General features: G+C 50.3%; 6 protein-coding genes across 6 annotated transcripts; 2 read left to right on the top strand and 4 right to left on the bottom strand.

The window, feature by feature from the left end:
• Nucleotides 1-20: 20 nt before the first annotated feature.
• Nucleotides 21-2088, bottom strand: C8Q69DRAFT_26239 (phosphatidylinositol phospholipase C). Its single transcript, XM_028626706.1, has 3 exons — nucleotides 2014-2088; nucleotides 1858-1965; nucleotides 21-1795 (listed from the first exon to the last, which is right to left on the bottom strand). The coding sequence occupies exons 2-3, from the start codon at nucleotides 1948-1950 to the stop codon at nucleotides 176-178; spliced, it is 1713 nt and encodes a 570-aa protein (XP_028489102.1). The 5' UTR covers nucleotides 1951-1965; nucleotides 2014-2088; the 3' UTR covers nucleotides 21-175.
• A 357-nt stretch (nucleotides 2089-2445) lies between these two features.
• C8Q69DRAFT_440555 (putative 2-oxo acid dehydrogenases acyltransferase) lies at nucleotides 2446-4064 on the top strand (the record flags this gene model as incomplete). Its single annotated transcript, XM_028628666.1, has 4 exons — nucleotides 2446-2614; nucleotides 2678-2781; nucleotides 2843-2914; nucleotides 2967-4064. 4 exons carry the CDS (start codon nucleotides 2446-2448, stop codon nucleotides 4062-4064), a joined length of 1443 nt encoding a protein of 480 aa, XP_028489103.1.
• A 271-nt stretch (nucleotides 4065-4335) lies between these two features.
• Nucleotides 4336-8035, bottom strand: C8Q69DRAFT_512068 (valyl-tRNA synthetase; the record flags this gene model as incomplete). Its single annotated transcript, XM_028633283.1, has 5 exons — nucleotides 4336-5820; nucleotides 5885-6018; nucleotides 6072-6350; nucleotides 6409-7885; nucleotides 8008-8035. 5 exons carry the CDS (start codon nucleotides 8033-8035, stop codon nucleotides 4607-4609), a joined length of 3132 nt encoding a protein of 1043 aa, XP_028489104.1. The 3' UTR covers nucleotides 4336-4606.
• Nucleotides 8036-8594: 559 nt separating this feature from the next.
• Nucleotides 8595-9741, bottom strand: C8Q69DRAFT_26281 (thermoresistant gluconokinase family protein). Its single transcript, XM_028626716.1, has 2 exons — nucleotides 9228-9741; nucleotides 8595-9147 (listed from the first exon to the last, which is right to left on the bottom strand). Exons 1-2 carry the CDS (start codon nucleotides 9459-9461, stop codon nucleotides 8698-8700), a joined length of 684 nt encoding a protein of 227 aa, XP_028489105.1. The 5' UTR covers nucleotides 9462-9741; the 3' UTR covers nucleotides 8595-8697.
• A 4354-nt stretch (nucleotides 9742-14095) lies between these two features.
• C8Q69DRAFT_394460 (putative vacuolar protein sorting-associated protein 26) lies at nucleotides 14096-15919 on the top strand (the record flags this gene model as incomplete). Its single annotated transcript, XM_028627649.1, has 5 exons — nucleotides 14096-14315; nucleotides 14428-14900; nucleotides 14981-15005; nucleotides 15138-15254; nucleotides 15717-15919. The coding sequence occupies 5 exons, from the start codon at nucleotides 14096-14098 to the stop codon at nucleotides 15917-15919; spliced, it is 1038 nt and encodes a 345-aa protein (XP_028489106.1).
• Nucleotides 15920-16377: 458 nt separating this feature from the next.
• Nucleotides 16378-22147, bottom strand: C8Q69DRAFT_451258 (hypothetical protein). The gene is made up of 6 exons (XM_028629479.1): nucleotides 21824-22147; nucleotides 21704-21770; nucleotides 21475-21648; nucleotides 21223-21429; nucleotides 21082-21170; nucleotides 16378-21028 (listed from the first exon to the last, which is right to left on the bottom strand). Exons 1-6 carry the CDS (start codon nucleotides 21899-21901, stop codon nucleotides 16517-16519), a joined length of 5127 nt encoding a protein of 1708 aa, XP_028489107.1. The 5' UTR covers nucleotides 21902-22147; the 3' UTR covers nucleotides 16378-16516.
• Between the last annotated feature and the right edge of the window lie 78 nt (nucleotides 22148-22225).

Here is a 22225-nt window from a genome sequence, read left to right on the forward strand (position 1 = left end):
CGTTTTCACTGACGAGTAATCATTGCCATCTAACCAATAAACCTGTAGAACACAAGATATAAAAAGCAGACTACGTATACCTCTGAGGTCCTGCAGAGGGGGCTTTTCGCTTGAGAAGATTACAAAAATAAGAAGAATGAACACAGATAAGCTCAAAGAAGTCTATCTTCCGAGCTTACTGCCTCGACTTCAACCTGGAGTTCATGCCCACGACACATCTAACCAAGTCCCAATCTCCATCTAGACCAACCCAGTCCATAACCAGGATACCCGTGGACCAATCACCATCCTGCTTCTCGGGGTGCTTTCGACAGAGATAGTCTACGGTGGCTGGGTTCAGTTTCGCTGCTATCTTCTCAGGCCAGGTTCCTACTTTCCAGAAATTACTGGCGGAGAGGAAGTTGATATAGAAAGGATGACGCTTTCCGTCATCGGGGTTCTTCAGGATGCCGTATGGATAGCATTGCTCGCCAGATCGACAGATTTGTTCCGTGACGTATTGGATCTTCTTATTGATGTTTTGGGTTTCGAGGACCTCGTAGAAATCTTGGATACAGATCTCTCCGCTGGGACACATCGCATGGGGGGTGTTATCCGCCCATGCAGATGCGTCTAAGCCCCAGCCTCTCCCGTTATGCTCGTGCTTCAATCGCTCCTCGATGTTGAAGCGGCGGATGAGAACGACTTTGCCGCGGACCTCACCTAAGGTGGGTATCTTGGGGTCTGTATACCAACGGCTGTCTGGACGAGCGTAGTGGTCGCGTAGGATCCGGCTTAATTGTTCATCAGTATGTGTTCCGGGCCCCTCTCTCTTCAAAGAGATGATGAGGGTCTCCGATGGATTACGGTCCAGGAACTCGTTTACCGTCTGCATCAGATCGCGGAAATACTTGTTCCCTGTTAGAGAAATGGGAAAGACACTGTGGACCAGGAGCAGCTGGTCTTTGGCTGGGTCCTCAGGAAACTGCGGCTGAACCCGAATGTCAAAGAAGCGTACACCGTTCTCGAGCTGCTTCCGTGGGCTGACTGCTTGACAGCGGACAGATGGCGGAGCAACATGGCAGGTGGGAGAGTTATGAGTACCAGGAATCGAGAGAGCGGACAACAGGGTGTCGTCTCTCAGTTCGCGCATCCAAGCCTGGAGATTGGCAGAGGAGAAGACTGCCAGGTGTGACTCGGGCGTGATATAGATGCCAGTAAATTGGAAACGAGGCTTGTCCGTCAACGCGCGCATGGTTGCAGATTCTGTGGTCGGCACCGGCGTCTGCACCTGGTGTCGTTCCCCTTCTGCTTCGATGGTCAGGCGCAGTCTCTCCTTGTCGGACTTTGTGAAGGCGCGGATATCTGTCTGGGCCGTAGCCCACGGTTCCACCCGGACATTTACATCCTCATGCGCGAAAGGCTTCGCATCGTTCGCGATGGCATCAACCGGGTTGTTGGTGCGCGTCGTATTCGTCACCAATCTGGTGAAGTTCTTCGCAAGGGTTCCCACATCAGCAAGTGGTGCGTCCGGCGCAGAGAAGCGCTCCACGAGCTTCAACTCGATCGGCGTCGGAGTGAGGTTTCTGATAGTGAGATGTTCAGCAACCATTTTGGACTTCTTAGGCTTCGTCGGTCCTGTCGCTGCACCGCCATTAGACCCAAAGGGCTGTGCGAGAAAGCGAAACATGGCCATGACGACGGGCGCAGCCCGGATATATGGGAACGAGGCGAGGAAAATTAAGTTCTGCTCTGTTGGATCTGGGATCTGGGATCTGTTCCTGATTGCGCCCTGGCTCTCTTCGACGGCCCGTGGCTGATAGCTTGCGCAATGTGAGTGTCCATTCAGATTGCGGATAGAGGTATGCGGCCCCTTACGCTGGCGGGAAGAGGCGCGCGAACTGGATTCTCAGCCGCTGTCCCAAGGGTCGGAGAGGTCTCCGCGCATTCTCGGCGGCTGAAAGCGGTCATTTTCGTATTAACAAGCTGCGATTGTCAGTAAAGATGGCCTCGCAGTAACCTGGGACCACGTACGCTGATTTCTGAGCACGTTGAGGAGTCTGGAAAGCGCTTCTAGACAGTTCAATTGACCCCCGAAAGATCCTTTTAGATGAGCTGACGGCGGTTCTCTCACCGCCCGGACATCAACTTATCTGAAGAGGGGCATCTCTTCTCGCATTGGTTGCGCAGACACGTATCCATGGCCCTGAAGAGATGTCAAAGTCTATCTAGAATAACAATAGATCAACAGCCGTGGCTCGAGATATCTCTATCTCCTCTCATGCTCGTCAATCCATCTCATCTTCTTCTGCTACGCCAAAGCTGGGGAAAGTGCGGAGTAAGTCACGTGGCAGCGGCTATCGTCGGCCTTCCAGTCTGGGGTAGTCAAGGGCCGCGGGGGGATAAGTCTCCCAGAATCCTCAGATCCCTTTCTTTCTGCTCTGTTGTCAGACTCAAGGGATCATGATGGGGATCCTGCGTTGCGGTGGGAAATTTCCTCGTGTGCTGAGGCTGGCTTGCTCCAGCCATGCCATGCCAATTGTTCCTACATCGGTGCTGGGGTCTTATCGGAGATTCCACAGTTCACCTATTTGGTCCGGAGTCAGATCGCAAGTCTTGAAAGATGTGGGTGAAGGTGAGCCTCAAATTAATACTGGTGTTTTGCAATTTGATAGTATATTGATATCATTATCCACAGGCATCATGGAAGTCCAGATCATCCAGTGGTATGTAGAGGAAGGCGCTCATGTCGAGGAGTGGAAGCCGCTTTGCCAGTATCAGTCTGATAAAGCGGTGGATGATGTATGCTTCCTATGTACTGGTCTGAAGAATTAGTATCCTATATACTAACCTACCATCATAGATCACATCGAGATACGAAGGCATCATCAAGAAGCTTCACTTCCAAGCAGACGACACAGTACCAACCGGAAGGGTGAGGCAGTCTGAATAAATCACCACCATACAATGCTGACGGTCTATAATAGGCATTGTGCGACATCGAGGTCGATGACGCAAAATACCCTGATGATAGTCCCCATCCCCCTGCCCCTGCAGAGGAACCTGCCAAACCCATTACCTCCGAATCTCAGACAGAAACGACAAGCCTCAGTACGGCACCTGAAACGGCAATATCAGTCCAGGCGGAGAGTCCTCCTCTTCAAAGATCAAAATATGCCACACTCGCAACTCCCGCTGTTCGAGGGCTCCTAAAACAGTTCAACATAAACATCCTCGATATCACAGGAACAGGCAAAGACGGGAGAGTAATGAAAGAGGACGTCCTCAAATTCGTTGCTATCAGAGACTCCGCAGCAGACACTCCTGCTTCAACAACAGAAGATACCAGATCAGCACCAACACTAGATGCAAAGCAGACAGAGAACCCGGTTTCTCTGACCCCGATTCAATCACAGATGTTCAAAACCATGACTCGATCCTTGTCCATCCCACACTTCCTCTTCGCAGACGAGCTCAGCGTGGGCCGACTGTCTGATCTTCGAAAGAAACTCGCGAGTGACGCCAACAATCCGCAGAAACTCACTTTCCTTCCATTCGTCCTCAAAGCAGTATCCCTTGCCCTAGAGCAATACCCCCAGCTCAACGCCAGGGTCGACACCAGCGACCCAAACAAACCAAAACTCATCATGAGATCTATCCACAACATCGGAGTGGCAATGGACACGCCTCAAGGCCTAATCGTCCCTAACGTGAAAAACGTCCAAGCGCGATCCATCCTAGACATCGCATCCGAAATATCCCGTCTCAGCACCCTTGGAAAAGCAGGAAAACTCACACCAGCAGATCTCACCGGCGGCACGATCACCGTCTCCAATATCGGAAATATCGGAGGAACGTACGTTTCGCCCGTGATAGTTCCCACCGAAGTAGCTATTCTAGGAATCGGAAGGTCTAGACAACTTCCCATCTTCGATGAAGCCGGACAAGTCACCAAGGGCGAACTGGTCAATTTCAGCTGGAGCGCAGATCATAGAGTCATTGATGGTGCCACCATGGCTAGAATGGCGAGTGTCGTTCGTCAATTTATCGAGACGCCGGAACTGATGCTTTTGAATCTGAGATGAAGAGAAATGGAATTGATTTGACTCAGGCTCATGCAGAGGTCAAAATGGGATTAATAAGAACGATAACTACACGTGAAGTCTTCTGGGAGTCCTTCAACTCATAGAGGCTCATGACTGAGGCTGTAATCCCTTTATATTCACCTCAGTATACACAATACGCAATACGCCCCTTTGGGCGCGAGACGGCTATTTATGTATATAAATGTTGATGATGACAGACTTGACTAGAAAAGAAAATCAGTCGAGATGATGTTGCAATGGACAGAATCCTTTATAGATTTCCTAGAATACGTTGCATTGACGATCATCCATTCCATGGATCCTAGCAAGAAGAACTCTCGATGTTCAAAGAGATGTGATTCATAATTTAATATATTTGTACGGCCTATCTAACAAGCTAGGACATCACGCATACACATCACATAGACCATGAGATGGAGAAACAACAAGAAAAAAAGCGCTGAGATTCTTTTCTTTCATATACTCGAATCATGATTTCCTCTATAAGTAGAAGAAGTAGTAGTGCACTTGAAATTTCGAATTCAAGCACTTCCCAGGCTCATCTTCTCAAACTGCTCGATTGTTCGCTTGTAGTTCTCCGTCGCGGCCTCGGCGTCGGCAAGCTTCTGCTTTTCAGCACTGCGCACGACCTCGCTGACCTTCTCTTCGAAGCCTTCACGGGTCAGGACCTCGTTCTGCTTCTGGATCGTGGTCTGGCTCTTTTGGAGCTTCTTGCGAAGCTTGCTGATCTCAGCGTTGATGTCGGTCAGGCCGGCAGCCACGTCGACCATGACGACGATGTCGGCAGAGATGACAAAGATAGCGCAGCCAAGGGGAGTGGCATCCTCGGGGGCATCAGGACCGAGGACCTTGAGCTCGGTGATCGCCTTGCCGGAAAGAGCCTTGATAGCAGAAGCCTGAGGCTCAATGCTGGCGTGGCTGGCAGGGGTCGAGGCCCTGATAAACGCACGTCCATCGTTGCGGACGTTGAACTCAGCGATCAACGAGCGAATACCCATGACACACTTCAGTCCCAGCTCGTAGTTGGCAGCATCCTGCTCAAACTCGAGGCTGGCGTCGAACTCTGGGTAGGGCGCAAGCATGATCGTCTCAGTCGAGTCTCCCTGCATACGGGGAAGACGCTGCCACAACTCCTCGGTGATAAAAGGCATGATGGGGTGAACCAAGCGGAGGGCAACATCCAACGCGCGGTACAGAGTCTGCTGGGCACTGGCCTGTTCTTCAGGGGTACCGTCGGACAGGATAGCCTTGCTGTTCTCGATGAAGACGTCGCAGAGCTCATCGTAGAAGTACTGGTAGATGATCCTGGTGCTTCTGGAGAACTCACGGGCAGCCAAGGCTTCGTTCACACCCTTGACAGCAACGTTCATGCGGTGGAGGATCCACTTCTCGGGGAGAGAAAGCTTCGAGGTGTCCAGCTTAGCAGTTGGGACAAAGCCCTGGGGAAGGCGACCCATGACATACTTGCTAGCCTGCCAGATCTTGTTACAGAAGCGGCGGTAAGCATGCATGACCTTGATGTCAAAGTTAATGTCTCCTCCACCAGTGGTGTAGGAGAGGAGAGTAAACCGGAGGGCGTCAGCTCCGCACTCTGGAATGCCTTGAGGGAAGGCAGTCTTCTGGTACTTGGTTGCCCTCTCGATCTCGCTATCTTGAAGGTTTCCAACAAGGAGCTTGTCGTGAAGCGCCTGAAGGTCGATACCGTGGATGATATCCAGAGGGTCGATGACGTTACCTAAATCTCTGTCAGTCACAGGCACTCCAGTCATAAGTTCTGTTCCGGATATGCATATACGTACCGAGAGACTTGCTCATCTTTCTACCTTCGGAGTCACGAATCAAGCTGTGGCAGTAGACCTCGCTGAAGGGCACTTCACCGGTAAGCTTCAGCGACAGCATAATCATACGAGAAACCCAGAAGAACAGGATATCCCTAGCACTACAGTCAGCGTCGTCATCATTACTTTCTCGGAAAAAGGCACAAACCATCCAGTCTCCAGCAGACTCGTGGGGAAGAAGTTCTTGAAGTCGGGCTTCTCGGTGTTCGGCCAGCCGAGAGTAGCCATGGGCCAGAGTCCACTGCTGAACCAGGTATCCAAGCAGTCGGGATCTTGCTCCAGACGGAACTCCTTGTCTCCGTACTTCGCCTTGGCCTTCGCGTGAGCCTCCTCGGCCGTCCTTCCTACAACCCAGCGAGTCTCAGCGTTTTCAGAAGACGACTCTCCATCGAAGATGACGCGGTAAGCAGGGATACGGTGACCCCACCTGTAGTGAACAGTTAGCGAAAGCAATAGCGAAGCTTTTTTTTCAGGACTCCACATACCAAAGTTGTCTGGACAGACACCAGTCATTGATGGAGGACAACCAGCGCTTGTATGACTTGTTGGCAGTCTCAGGGGCAATAGTGATCTTTCCCTCGTCAACAGCCTTGACGGCTGCCTCTGCCATTTCGTTCATACGCATCCACCACTGAGGCTTGATCAAGGGCTCGATGACATCCTTGGACTTTTCGCACAGCGGGATCTTCATGGCATGGGACTCCTTCTTCACAAAGAGACCCAGCTTCGTCAACTCTTCCACGACGGTGTAACGAGCATCAAAACGCTTCTGTCCCTTGAACTGAGCCGCATTTTCGTTCAGGGTGCCGTCCTCATTCAGGATGTTGATGAACTCGAGGTTGTGGCGCTGACCGAGCTGGTAGTCGTTGAAGTCGTGAGCAGGCGTCAACTTCACAGCACCAGTACCGAATTCAGGGTCGACATAGGTATCCGCAACGATCCTCAGAAGACGGTTCGTGAACGGATGACGCGCATACTTGCCGACGAGGTGGGTATATCTCTTGTCATCCGGGTGCACAGCAATACCGGAGTCACCCAGCATGGTCTCGGGACGGGTCGTGGCGACCTCAACGGTCTCGTTGGATCCGTCGATCTGATACTTGAAGTGGGTCAACACACCAAACTCGACCTTCTTCTCGTAACCGGGGACGGAGAGCAAGGTCCGGCCAGGGATGTCCTTGTTCTCGACCTCAAGAGTACTCAACGCAGTGTTGAGCTGAGTACACCAGTTCACCAAGCGGTCGGAACGGTAGATGTAGCCCTCTTCGAAGAGGCGGCAGAAAGCCTCCATGGTGGCAGCAGTAAGTTGCTCATCCATAGTGAAGGCCTCACGCGACCAGTCCATGGAACCTCCCATACGTCTCTGCGCATTGTTGATGCGCTGGTGGTATTCATCCTTCCAGTCCCAGACAAGACGAGTGAACTTCTCACGGCCAAGGTCGTGGCGGGTCTTCTTCTCCTTCCTCCAGAGCATCTTCTCGACGACGGACTGAGTCGAGATACCGGCGTGGTCACAGCCGGGAACCCATAACGTCGTGTAACCCTTCATGCGGTGCCATCTGATAAGCGTATCCTGCAACGAGTTGGCCAGAGCATGACCGCAGTGCAGAGCACCGGTGACATTTGGCGGAGGAAGGGGAATAACGAATTTTCCATCGACATCATTCCTGCCGGACTCAGGACGGAAGTATCCGCTCTTCTCCCACCATGTGTACCAGGACGACTCGACCGCTCCGGGGTTGTAGGCAGAGAAATGCGGGCTGTCGAACGACTGGATCTGCTTCTTCTCCCCAGGCGGGGTAGGGTCCTGGAAGGGAGGGAGTGTCTCGACGACTTTCTCTTTCTTGGGTTGCGCCTGTGCCTGCGTCTTATTCGAGTTCTGCTGCTGCTGCTTTTCCTTCAGCTTCGCCTGCTTCGCAGCGAACTTGGCAGCCTTTTCCGCCTTGGCCTTTTCCTTCGCCTCTATACAAGAAAAGAAAAAAAAGGACGTTAGCGCGGACCCCGGACCATCAAGAAAACCATAGAGGGGTAAAAGGAGGGGGGGGGAAGACAATAGGTTCAAGTGAAGAAGGGAAGAAACTTACGGTCCCTGTCGGGCTTTGCCTCCGTCATTTTCGGTCGTTGCGTGATATAGTGACCTCGAGAACGAAAAACGGCGGCGGCTGAAAGGGCGTGAGAGAAATGACTGCCTCGTATACTCAGCCGATGGAGCATCGCAGTCTTCGAGAGTGACTCAGTGGGACAGAATTTCTCGGTATTGCTCGATTCTCACAGGTTGCGGTGGGGCTGTCATGTGACCGTACAGCAAGTACGGGTACGTATTATTACTGGCCGATATCGCTCGACTGGATTATTGTTCTTGTACCTCTCCTGCATGCTATTATTATTGTGTTTCATTGGAGCTTAGGTATACAAGATCTAAGAGAAACGAAAAAGAAAAAGACGCTAGGGGTAGAGTTCTGATTTTGCACACCCTGAAATTGCATAAGATACGTGACATCATCAAGAGAGACGCAACACTGGTATTAATAAAAAGTACAAGTCCAAGAAGAACACAACACCTCCCCATGTTTTCTCACCTGCCATTGGAATGACAATGAAACGCCTAGGAATTAGAAGACCCGAAAAATAAAAAAGCAGATGATGATAGACCGAAAGATCCGTCTGATGAGATACTTCCCAACCTCCAAGACACCGAACCGAAACTGACGCCGTACAGCTTTATGCTCATATGATGGAAGCAGACTACCAAATAATAATCGTCTGAGAGACTATTACTGGTACTCTGCCATTGTTGCATGCACTGCAGTGATAACGCGATTCGCAACCTCCTCCGGAGGTGCAGCGACATCGACAGCAACTGCATCCCACTCATTGACCGGCTCTTCCAGGAGCTCTATCTGGGAGTGCACCATGCCGCTTTTCATGTAGTGGTCTTTTCGTTTGGTCACCCGGTCCATCAGAACATTCTCGTCAGCTCTGAGATAGATGAAGTGAATGCGAACAGACGGATGACCATAGGCAGCCACGCGCATCACATCTCGGTACTTTCTCTTCAACGCAGAACAGGTGACAATGACGCCGGATGGAGGTGTTGGACATTCATCTGTGGCGGAGAGTGGCAGAATTGCGGCCTCCCGCAGAGAGATGAGCCAGTCCCAGCGGTCTGCATCCGTGAGGGGGATGCCGTTGGCCATCTTCTCCCTGTTGGCCGGAGGATGGTACTATTCCCAGTCACACAATGTCAGCTATCCAGTTCACGAGAATTTGACAAGTTCATGGGAGGAGGGAATGGTATACTTACGTCATCTCCCTCGAGAAAAGGGAGGCCCAGTTTCTCTTGTAGACCTTTTGCGACAGTAGTCTTGCCGCAGCCTGCAGGACCTGTTACCACCCAGATGTGCTGTAGCTTCTCCGGTGGCATGTCTGTCTGCTGCACTGTCACGTTGTAGGACTTGACGGGCCTGGCAAGTTGAGTCCGCGGCCGGCCTACGGTGGGATTGAGAGAGGGCTGCGTCCGGCCATCGGCGGTCAACATGATGATGAACGGATGAAGATTTCGGGACGAAAGTCTAATTGATGTTGTTTTTTCGGAGGAGTACTCCGGAAATCACAGTGAAATCACAGTCGCGGTGGGACGCTGAGGTTGTATGCGATGGTGCACCGTGGATATACACAATTACGGAGAGTCGGGATCGAAGTATAGAGCTAGCTCGATGGTGGTTTGTCACAACAGGAGATCGATCGGATCGGACTGGCGCAATGAAAATAAATAGTCGTCAAGGGGGGAAGAAAAAAACAGAGCGAACGGCCTGGTTGCCGATGGCAGGATCTACTTCAGATTAAATACTCTTATGACGGTGACTATTGGGTGGGCCGGCAGGAGGACGGGCAAACCGAGCTGAATTGATGGAATCTCAAAAGCCGGGCCCGAGTGGGGGAGAAGTGCAAGGGACGAGTCCGCCCGTCTGGTTCTGGCGTGAGAAAGCGGCCGGGCTAAAATTGCTCCAGTGGGCTGGGCGGATCGATAGACAGTAGTGAGTATCACAAACCGTTGGCAGCTGTGGCTTTTTAGGGGTCAACAGGAAGAAGGGATGAGATGATATGTTTCTGCGTAGTATTATGATTGTCCGTCAGAGAGGATAGCGCTCGTTATTTAAGTTGACGACTGCCAAACCTCTTGGGCCAGGATCTGGTCAACTAAAAGCTGGTTTCATCGGAAGGAGGATCGCAGACGACCGTCGCAGCAGCAAAGAGTTGGGCCTCGTTACCGCCGCCGTATGGTACGAGTACATACAAGTCGTTTCATCTGTTGCACGCGGCATGAGGTCATCGATCGTGGTGCAGACCGCCTAGACCAGCGAATCGGGGACCTCTGGGACTCGCGGACGTGGATGTGACGGTACTGATGATACAATAATAATACAGTACATCAACATATCACATAAAATGTCGCTTTCCCCCACGCTAAGCCACAGGGCGACGTTCGGGATTGCTGCCCCGGCCGACGGTCAGTTTAGGTAGGTAGTTTGGAGGCCAACCATTTCCGTCACATCCACTGCCAGATCAAGGGGGAGAGGTTTCACGAGGGCTTGTCAGACTCACAATAGGGAGTGGGAAGCTGCGAGTATGGCTAGAGTTTGTGATCATTTATTAACAGGCAAACATGCATGGTTGGTTGATTGACTTCCTCCAGAAGGACAGAGAAGAAAGAATACTTAACTAGTTAAGTTAGGCTGCGGATAATTATTAATCACAAACATTCTGCAAGGTTTCCACAGTTGGGGCAAGCATCAGCGCTGCCGCAGGGATATCATGGAGGAAGCCCATGGAGTCTGGACTAGTAAGTGCAAACCATTTGATCCGGTGCGACATATCATGATTGCTGAGGAAGCCCGAAATGCGAGAAAGGAGAGAGAGAGTTGCGCATCAGGAAAAGGCAAGGGACCGCCTGACCTCTGCGTTCCAAAGCGGCATGGCGCAGTCCGGGGAAGAGCGACCGCGTGGAGTCCGGAGCATTTTCGGTTTTCTCTTAGATTCTAATTTCTGACTAACTACGGGGTAGCAAGTCATTGCTATCTTTTGCGTGACAACCACCATGATGATTCTGATGCCGCACATTGTAAACGCATCCCACCCCTCTCATTATCATACTGTTTGCATCCCAAAGACAAGCATCAAAGAGAGCACAGAGAGGATGGAATCGAGTCCGGGAACAACACCGATCGCCCCACGCTCGGCAGCCGGCAATTGATCACCTGTAATACTCCGTACTGGGAGCCCGAGCACGTCCTGCGCTCTGTGAAGCGATGTCACTATCGACGTATCTGAAACCCTGTCAGTAATCGAAATGGCGCTCGAACCTGCGGGAACCCCTCACGGATCTTGAGTGCAGGTAGGAGTCTAGTGGATGATGTTCTGCAAGAGAAATCCTGCATCGCTCGTGGCCGGTACCGTTCGGGACGCCAGTCAGTACATTACGCCGTACAGCTTATGCCTCATACATATGCTGAAGAACAATTCTGCGACGACCTATCCAGATCTTCTGCTAGGGCAAAGTCAGCGTATCAGCCTGGATGTCGAGTTGACATTGGTACGATGCAGCAGCTGAGGCTAGCGGTCATCGCGGGCGCGGGCAGTGTCACCGGTCAGTCCTGGCGACAAAGCAGATGATATAGTTAGCAGCTGAGGGGGCTGGTCACAACTGACAACCTTCTCATGCATCGCTAAAGATAATGGCCAGACGGTCCGAAGCGAACCTAGTAATTACCCAAAAAAACTTACTCTGCAGTGGCGCGGGGAATCGCCCCCCGTTTCATATGGCCGACTGGACTTTACAACCCACGTGGCAAGGATCACCTGCGCTGGACTTCTTTATTAGTTTAAGCTATTGCTTATGCTCCCTCAGATTCTCAATCGGCCTGCAAGCTCCTGTGTAGGGAAAACTGGCGTTTATGGACAAAGGTAAGGTCGGAATCCAGCTTGACTATATCATCGCATATGCCGCGTCCTCAGCACCTCATCTACAAATGCAGTGTGAAAATGTGTTATACACTCCATTGGTTGATATACGTGCAGATGGTAGCCAGCTGTTAGAGACAAGCTACTGAGATGCAGAATGCGCGCCGTATGTACTCTCGACGTGTGACGTGACGCATCGCATCGGAATCGGTTAATGACGATACCCGACTTGGACAAAAAGAAAAGGCTATGGTCAAGTTCTAACAGTTGCCTTATTATGGCTGAATATGAGCTGCTTCTTTGGTGCAGCGAAGTGTTTTCTGGTCAGATGCAGCGAGTGATGCTAAAGTACATACATACAGTACATTCAGCACAGTGATAACCACTAGCCTTGCGCCTGGTATTAATGTTCAACCGATAGCTCATTGTCACTCTCTTATGCAACCGATCCGTTATGTCAATATATGAAGTTCCATTGGTGACTCACATGATCACTGTATCCAGATGATACAGGAAACTAGGCCGTGGCATCGATACGAATCATTTCAGAAGTGCTTCCCCAAGCCGAGTCAGTTGGGAAGATTTGTGGCTTAGTCCAGTACTCTACAGTAGGTGCGTCACTGATCTTCGCCCCGCATACCAAATAGGATAATTAGTGCAGTACTCTATGGTCTGATGGAGATTGTTTCCTGCCTGCAACATTGATCCCGGATTGCTACAATCATCGATGACCGTGTTGCGGTTTCCCTGCTCGGTCCTGCAGCTTGCCGCTGTAGGTAGTTATACCCGTGTCGGGAGACTATCATGATCACCAGACCTGGAAAATGCGAAAAGAGGAATTACAGATCCACAGAATATTGTTTACCTTCAGAAAATAATGATAGCTCTCTGCATGGCCGTTCTTACTTAGGGAGGGGGGCTTCGGATTGACATCCGGCCTCGTATCTCCTTTATCGACGTCTGAAAGACATGGGTTGAGCCAATAATATATCAAGTCAGGGATTTGGAACAGGTAATTAGTTACATTCTTACCCCATACACCTAAAGTCAGCTCAGCCGCAGGTGCAACAACTATGTTACTAGTAACTATACCGACACAGCGCTCTCCATATCACCTGGGGCTAATACCCCATGGGGCAACATTTTGTATGGACAAACACCGAAACGGGCTCTAGAACAAATTCTAGAGCATTTTGATTCTTCGAATAATAACACTCTTATGCTGTTCTGTCCCGGGTCGGCGGAACCTCGTTAGCTAGGAGCAAGGATGATGTCCCCATGAATCAAGCCGTATCTCGGGCATTTCTTCGTTCTAGCAGACAAATCACCTATCATACCATGGCAATGGAGAAGAAAGATATATACTACGCATGCTCCATTACACAACTAGCTTGATAACCATTCTGGACCATACACTGATAACTTTTGCCCTAGTGTCCGCAGGTTCTTCCATATTCGATGTGGCGCGTTGTTGCGCAACAGCGGTGACGGATTACAATGTCTGATAACAGTACGGGGTACATATTCCTGTATGTTGAGTCTCTCATATTGCCGGCAATCTAGCTACTGTGATGCAGAAAACCATTAATCTTGCCACAATACGCGGAGAAGGTAGTACTGTACATACATCGTTGCAGTGCGGAACGCGAGTCTCAGCTTGACCCGAAAATCTTACTTTATCATCATCACTGCTGCCTTCACCATGGGTTTTACCATCATTGAAACGAAATCACGAATAATCTGTCCTTCAGAGCTCATCCATAATGGCTTGTCTGAAGTTCAAGTATCGATTTACGCCTGTTCTCTCCGTGAACATACGGTAACAGTCCAGCGACATTGGATAAGTCGAGATTCCTCTCCGAGACGGGCTTGCAAATAGTGGTCTCCTCGCAGACTTATATTGATTGCTTTTGAATAGATATACAAAAATAATGGTAAGAATCGTCTTCAGTACACTCACTGTAAATTAAGTTACTGTCTTATGTTCTTCTCGAACAAGAGCGTTTGGTGGTACGATATCGATTACATAATCCGCACTGGACCCCCGACGCCAGCTTGCGCGGAGCTACTTTCCAGGCAGTCGTGAATCTTGCGATGAAGCTCCCCCGCGACATGACCCAAGCTCTCTGATTTCCATTGTCTAACGAAATTCACGAATTGAACTGGGTTGATTTCATCGAGCTTCTTTCCGAGTGTGGTTGATTTACAAGCATGGCGTCCTTATTCTTCTCTACACCGGTCGACATCGACGTCGTGCTCGAGGATAGCGATGAGCGGCAGACGGTCGATGTCAAGCTCGACAAGGGACGCCGGGAGAAGGCCCCTCTGTACATGGATGGCGAGTCGGTCAGAGGTGCTGTGACCGTACGACCAAAGGATGGGAAGCGTCTAGAGCATACGGGAATCAAGGTGCAGTTCATTGGGTCGATCGGTACGCAGTATACGGTGCATGCGCTTTCTTTCTGCACGCGCGCGATCCCTCCTTGAGGCTTTTGCAGTAACTACTGAAAGGCATTGGACTGACATAATGTACTTTTGCATAGAAATGTTCTTTGATCGCGGTAATCACTACGAATTCTTGTCTCTGGTTCAAGAACTCGCTGCTCCGGGCGAGCTCCAGCACCCGCAGACGTTCCCCTTCAACTTCAAGAATGTCGAGAAGCAATACGAGTCTTATAATGGCATCAATGTCAAGCTACGCTACTTTGTCCGGGTGACGGTTTCGCGGCGCATGGCGGACGTCATCCGTGAGAAGGACATCTGGGTCTACTCCTACCGCATGCCACCGGAGAACAACACCCCTATCAAGATGGACGTCGGTATCGAAGACTGCCTGCATATCGAGTTCGAGTACTCCAAGTCCAAATATCATCTCAAAGACGTGATTGTCGGGAGGATATATTTCTTGCTGGTGCGGTTGAAGATCAAACATATGGAATTGTCTATCATTCGAAGAGAGACGACGGGCACGCCGCCCAATCAATATAACGAGAGCGAGACTCTGGTGCGGTTTGAGGTTGGTTTTTCGTCCTGATTCTTGTCTTGTTTCCGTTGTTGGTCATTTATAGATCAGTTGCTGACGTTGACTTTTGGCAGATCATGGATGGTTCTCCATCACGAGGTAAGAACACTGCCCCAGAAGTCTTGCATATAGGTTAGCAGGATCTACCGGATCTTATTCCTCCATAATGCTGTCCCTGGCGAGGGAATTCGTTGTCAGTTGTATGAAGGCCGGTTGCTGAATGAAGATCAGGTGAAACAATTCCAATCCGGCTGTTCCTTGGTGGATTCGACCTCACCCCGACATTCCGTGACGTGAACAAGAAGTACTCTACTCGGTATTATCTGAGCTTGGTTTTGATAGATGAAGGTTAGTGATATGGTTCTGCCTTTCTTTTCACCCTCCCGTCTGCTTGAACTTGGTGCAATGTGCACGGGTGCGGGGTCATTGTTTTAGGTGCCTGTCCTATGACGATTGATATCATCCGTTCACTGCCGGCATGAGCACTATTTCTGTCCCTCTCTTTGCGCATGTGCGCGGCTTGATGCGTGGCCGCCTCACCCGCGGTCGATACCCGACGGCAATTGATCTGGCCGCGCTACGGCAACGGAACCTTCGAGCTGGGCGTGGCTCACGGGAGAACTCCCCACGCTCCGAGCCCACATCTCCCCCACGTCTCCCCCACGTACCAGTTCATCTCCACTTTCGTTCAAAACTATAAACTTTCCTGTTTTGGCCTTCAATACCCACGCTCTCACGTGCTCAACGCTCCTAGAACTGCAAAGGAAACTATCGCCAGCAATATACTAATACCAGCTAACTCTTCTGCAGATGCTCGTCGCTACTTCAAACAGAGCGAGATCACCTTATACCGTCAAGCCCCTGAGATCGCGACCACCCCACAGGTGGCTCAACAACAGCAGATCCAGCAGGCTCATATGCAACAGCAGGCGCAACAGCCGCCACTACCTGGGGCAGCCACAGCAGGTCCTGGAAGAGATTCAAACAACCAGCCTCGCGCAGTAGCCGCATAGTGAGATTGCCGTTGCTAAAAACGGTTTCCTCTGCTCCCACTTCAGAGGAAATCCTCTTGCTCTGTTGTTTGGACTATACCCCGCATGAACGTCTCCTCCCACAATGACCGATGATTCTACATCCCCTACATCTCGTGTGTTTGATTCTTTGATTGCTTTTCGAAACGAATATCAACAGAATTCCCATGTACATAGCATTATTTGATCTTTTATCCTTTTTTAGTAACATGGTTTCCTGCTATGGGCGGGGGCGTTGAGTATTCCGCGTTGTCTTGTACTGTATACCTAGATTCGAAAAGGAAACGACCTTTTATATAATCGATTCATCTGTGTCGCGTATCACTACCCTTGAAAAAAAAAAGCCATGCACTGAGTCCAAATAACACTATGAAGACACCCACGCTGCTAGATGAAATGAGACTGCTCTACCATGACGGATCAATATTATGGAACATTACGCTTCACACTTCATTACATTATAAGAACAAAACGAGGCCGTCTTTCTTTGATCTACTCCTGTTTTTTGTTACAAAGACAGACAGACATACACACACATACACACACATACACACACGCACATGTTTTTTCTCCTCCATTTTACTCCGAATCTGCTGCTTCCTCTTCTACTAAGCTGACTTCCTGTAGAATTTTACCTAGCGCTTCGAGGACTTTGCCGTCTTCTCTCTCCTTCCCCGCTACTTGGATGGCTTTCACAACAAGTGGATACATCCAGCCGAGGTGTTTCTTCTGACTAGCTCTTGGAGATGAGGATTGAGAAGGGGGAGAGAAGGCGGGGGCGTCTGGGATCGCGGCTGGTTCGCTGTTCAGCTCGAGTAGGTGGTGCAGGAGATGGAGCAGCTCTCGCCGTGCAGATGTGGGCTGTGGCATCAGACCACGCAGCGGCTGGTCAGCGATGTAAGATTTAATGGAGATGGCACAGCGCAGGATCAGGAAGGGAGAGATGGAGCGTGCGATGGAGACGCGACGAGGATCGGCCTCCTGGGCCGTGTGGTTGTCGTCGTCTTGCACGTGGCAGGCAGATGCGAGGTCAAAGAGCGTGTCTATGAGTACATAGGCTATTTTCGAGCGGTGTGTAGGTGCCGCGTCAAATGTACGTCCAGGACGGACCTTGTATAGATCGCGCAGCGGTTCGTCCAGCGCGGATCCTCGAGGGAGATCGAGCCGCTGTGGGGGATAAATGAGCGACGAGCGGAAAATTGCCCGTACGAAATCTCGACGGTGCTCGTCCGGAATAATGGAGGCTCCGAGAGATGGGATCACGAGGGATATTAGACGGTTGAAGGCACTGATATCAAAGGCTTCGTCGGAAAGGATTCTCTCAATGGTCAAATCAGGCCCCATCTCGATTCCACCGGACACAATCCCCTGAGCAATATTTACCACGCATCCCCAGAATCGTGCGACTTGAAGAGGGTCGGCAGATTCATATTGCTTCTCAACGTATGGTACGGCAACTTGCAAGATATTCAATGCGGCGGTTGTTGATTTCTGCCACAGTGTGGGTTCGCGATCTTTGCCCTGCCATTCATACTTCCGGGCTATCTGGTGTGCCAAGTGCTCCAGTGCGGTGCTCAAAGAACCATTCGTGAATATGTCCCTCTTGATCCCAAAGTCTGCGATATACCAGCTAAGGAGTTCTATAGCGTTCTTCGAAAACGCGACGAAGCTCGGTCTACTCTTGTCTCTGTCTGGCGACCATTGAGACAGGGCAGAATCGGCAAACTCCGCAAGGTATTGAACGACAGCTGGTTGAGAGCTCTCCTTTTCCACACATACCACTTTGAGACAATCTATGACGTGAGCCTGGAGTGTCGACTGATGGTCCGTGTCCACCGAATATCGTGAGCATACTGAATTCCAAACACTGGCTCGCAAATTCTTGAGGACCTGCTCAATGCGCTCATCGGACAGCTCATCCTTGAAGAGGCGATATATCTGCTGGAATGACCGTAGATATGCTAGCAGGGCGTCTTGATTGGGGTTATCCAGGTCTAACGGGTCCCCGTCAGGAGCAGGGTGACCGACAACCCAAAGATCCCATGCGCGTTCGACAGCTCCCTTGCTAAGCGTCTCAGAATCCTGGGCACGGGCGAGGATTTCCGAAACACCCGAGAAGATTGCTTCACTCAGCTCCAGTAATTTAACTTTGAGCAAAACTCCGAAATGTTGAACCAGTCGTTCCCACGACTGATCAAAATGATCATCTTTCACGACTGTATCGAAAAACCCAGCAATCAAATTGGAAGACCCTTTCACCATGACCACAGCTGTTTCCATCCACTGGCTTTCCTCAGAGTGGGCCGGACTAGACGCATTGGTCACTTCCAACATCTTTGATTCAATATCTTCGAACATCACAAAAAGCACTCTATTCAGACATAGGTGCCAAGCCCTAGGAGAAAGCTGTTGTCCGTACGCGTCGAATATCCGCAGAAGCGTACGAATAGCACTATTCCGGATTTCTAACCTAGAGTCGGTTGCCAGGTCGACGATCCGTAACAGTAGCAGGAGCCATAGCGAATTTCGAGAAACAAGCGTATCACTATCCTTGGCTAGTTTCGTGAGAGTCTCATCACTAGCGGAGGAGTCAACGTGTGTTTCAATTGAGAACTGCTCAATTTGGCCCTGTAAGAAGTCGGAAACATTCCAGAAGAAGGAGGTCGTGGTGAGTGAAATATTGAAATCTTCATCTTGGGATGCAAACTTCGAAAACGATTCGACAAGCTCCAAGAAGCACGATGCCGGCAGAAGAGACAGAAAATCCGAAGCGACAAGCTGAAGCGACTTATACGCAGTGCGGACTAGCCGCGGCGATTTTGTCTTCAATGGTTGGGACTTCCCTTTGTTCGGTGTGCTTTCTCCATCGTTTTCGGGAAGGTCTGGCTTATCGAAGACACTCGATATCAGGTCAAAGACAAGATCCCATCCGACAACAAAACTCTCCCCATACTGTTCGAGAATAGACTTCAATGTCTCCAGAGCCTGCTCATGGACGTCTATATCGGCAGCTTGAGAAGAGCCTGGAAGGCGTGTTCTCCATGCATAGAGGGAAGTCACTTGTGATTTGAGGGCTTCCAGATTTCTCAGTTGTATCTGATTCCTCAGAGAGATATCATCTTGATTTTCGGGTTTCATTGTCTGGAAGATAACATTGTTGAGTACCCTACTCGCCCTCAACCTTAAAGCAAGGTTGATATCCCCGTTCACGAGGACCAACTTAAGGTAATCAGTCAAAATACACCAAGAACGTCCGCCTTTATCTCCATCGGGGGAGGAAAGGCGAGCCAGGTTTGCCACAGTCAGCTCTTCCACCTTCTCCAGGACGAATCTCAGTTCGTCTTCCTGTACTTTGGCTTTTCCGAAGGTCATTGAGATACTGCGTGTGCTCTGATGGATCCGTCCCGTACGCCGAGCAGGAGATGGAGACTGGGGAGAAGGAGATGGTTTGCCCGGTCCCGTGTCAGGAATGCCGTCCTCGCTGTCATTAGAGAGCTTAAGGAGAGCAGTAAGCATATCCTCAAATGAATTGTCCGGGTAGTCTCCCGTACTTTCAAACAGCTTTGCAGCTGCCGTTTGCACGGCGATAATTTCCGCTCCAAAATTGGCCTTTGGGACGTCAGTTCCAGAACTAGCGGCGTTTTCGTCATTGTTGTTTGCAGCTGCAGCTTGTTTTGTGGCAACTACAGCAGACACGCTCATGACCAGGTCTGCCCGTTGAAGGGTCTCAAGGACAATAGACCACGCTGCCCGATCCAGCGTTGGTCCTAGAGCAATCCCCAGGTTCAGCAGGGCCCGCAAACACAAGAGATTTCGAGTGCTTAGAGATACAGCAGTAGTGTCCAAAGAGCCTCCAGGAGTCGCAACGGGAGTAGAAGCACCATCTGTAAATTCACTAACGGACTTTTTCCTTTCTCCAGCATATGATTCGGTCCCAGCTATGCTGAAAGGCCCGGCAGCCTTCGAGCTGGCAGCATCCGAAGGCATGGCTGCTTTCGCGAGTGTTGTGAGGAAAGCATCCCGAGGGGTGGATTGCCGAAGTAACCCAGCGACATGTGTCAGCTTTTGGAAAGACCGGACTAGATTATGATAGAAATCTGGGTCCAGTGCCGCATACAGGAAGGTTGAACAGGTCGCAAGGGCTGCAGGCCAACATGAATCGATGATACCCGCACAGGCCTTGATGGCTTCCAACTGAGGATGTGCATCTAGATCCAAGGGATTGACTGGAACGGAGCTCTTCTTTGATAAAGATCCACGGCGCTTCTTCTTTCCCTTTAGGTCGGGAACGGTTAACGGAAGGATGAACTTTGCCAGGCCTTCAGAAAAGGAACTAATACAGTTAAGCACAAGACTGTAAATGTACGTCTCCGGGGGGGATGGCGCATCCGTCTTGTCGAGAAGCTCAATGTAAGGAGTGCGAACGATACTCCACTGGTTGCTGATTCCCGAAACATTCTCATCCGCTGAACTTACCGCGGTGCCAATCACTCCCGCCACACCACCAGCTTCAAGAGTGATTTGATCCTCTGTCTTTGATCTTGAGTGTTGGATCCCAGATGGAATAGTGGACTGGTGACTGACACCTATCAGCGAAGGCTTTTCAGAAGCCAATCGAACAAATGACGCCATATGTTCTTTTAAGATATCCTTTCGCTTATCATTCGCGTCGTATAATAAGTAGATCGAACGGATAATCCCCGGTTCTGCATGCAATCCACGAAATATCTCCATGCAAAGGACTCTCTTCCAAGGTGCGGATCCATCAGGTTCGCAAAGATGAATCAGGAGACCCAGGGCCATTTCACACTCAGCAACCAAAAGAGCCATATGCCGTTTCAGAAGAATAAGTAAAATGCGTGCAACCCTAACGGTCTGAGCGAAAGACTGTCTCTCTGAGAAACACCTCACGGTCAAGGGCATCAGACGGTTCCGCAGCACTTGTGTCTGCTCTGGATGTGCATGAAAGAGACGGCCGCTATTGGACAAAATACCTTCAATGAGCTCTAGAACAAAAGTCGCCGGAAGAGATTTAACCTGGAGAAAGTCTGCTCTCTCCCCTTCCACCAGACGGCAGAGATCGTCCAGAATCTAGAGATATCCAATTAGTGAACAGTAAAAACGGTGTAGCATACAGTACTCACTCGTAAAGCATCGTAAGCAGCAAGTCCTATGGTCAATTGCTCTCCCTCGACCCTGACGATTACCGTCGGTATTGAGCCAGGCGGTTTCCCTGAAGACATTAGTATACGTCTGGGCCGATCACGGGTCTATTTGGCACTGACTATCTTCATCCACGACCTTATCAAATGCCGAAATTACTAACTGCTGTAGTGTGGCAGCCGCAGTATTCGAGACTGCAGCTGTCTTGCTAGCTTGCAAAATTGCACATATTTCCAATGTGCCTGCAAGAAGCTCTCCGCTCAATTCTTCAGAGTAACTGTGCAAAAGAGACGGTAGCGTCTGAAGTATCTTCAGCTGGACATCCAAATCTGCTGAAGTTAGAGACGTCCGGATCATGGAGCAAGCTCACTTACTCAAACTCGTGGTCTCCCGCAGCCCAGCTAGAACGTCTTTCAGTCGCTCAGCAGGAAATGCCCGTGACGTCGCCAACCGTTGCAGACAGGAGACACCAATAGCCGCGAGCCTTGCATTGCGAGTGTGACAGGAAAGAATGAACGGGGTAACAAAGTTTGGTCTCCGTATCAGATCTGATAACTTCTCAGCAACATGGTACAGATCTCGCAGTAATGTAGAAAAACAAACCAGCTGTCAATTGAGCTTCCGATGTCGAAGGCAATGCCTTCAGGTCACTGATAGATTGCTCGGCTGCCTAGCTATACCATTAGCAATGACCCTGATAGAACGAGTAGATCGCATTCGTACATTGCGCAGTTCAGAGTTCTTCCTCTTTGATTCATGTATCAAATTTGATAGCTCTGTCTGCAAAATCTGGGAGGTCATCTCAAACCGCGTGGTTCATGATAGCATATCCCAGACTACTAAGTATAGCTGAGGAGCGCGAAGCCAGTTCTGCGTGTTGGATAGCCGCAGATAGTCGACCATGAAATGGTTTGTTACTCAGTGTAGAGGTAGCAGAGTAATGCCAGATTAGAGATTCAGTGGATTATCATCAATTCTCATATGCTGCAGCAAGCTAGGTGCTTCAGCATAGGGAGTTGGTTAAATTCTAAGAATGGACATGTCTACACAGTCGGGCGTGGTCTTCCGGCACCGCCAAGAGACCACCTGGGCATTTACAGGGGTCTTGCCCATTCCAACCACGTG

The sequence above is a fragment of the Paecilomyces variotii genome (assembly GCF_004022145.1).
Source record: "Paecilomyces variotii strain CBS 101075 chromosome Unknown C8Q69scaffold_1, whole genome shotgun sequence".
NCBI classification, from domain to species: domain Eukaryota; kingdom Fungi; phylum Ascomycota; class Eurotiomycetes; order Eurotiales; family Thermoascaceae; genus Paecilomyces; species Paecilomyces variotii.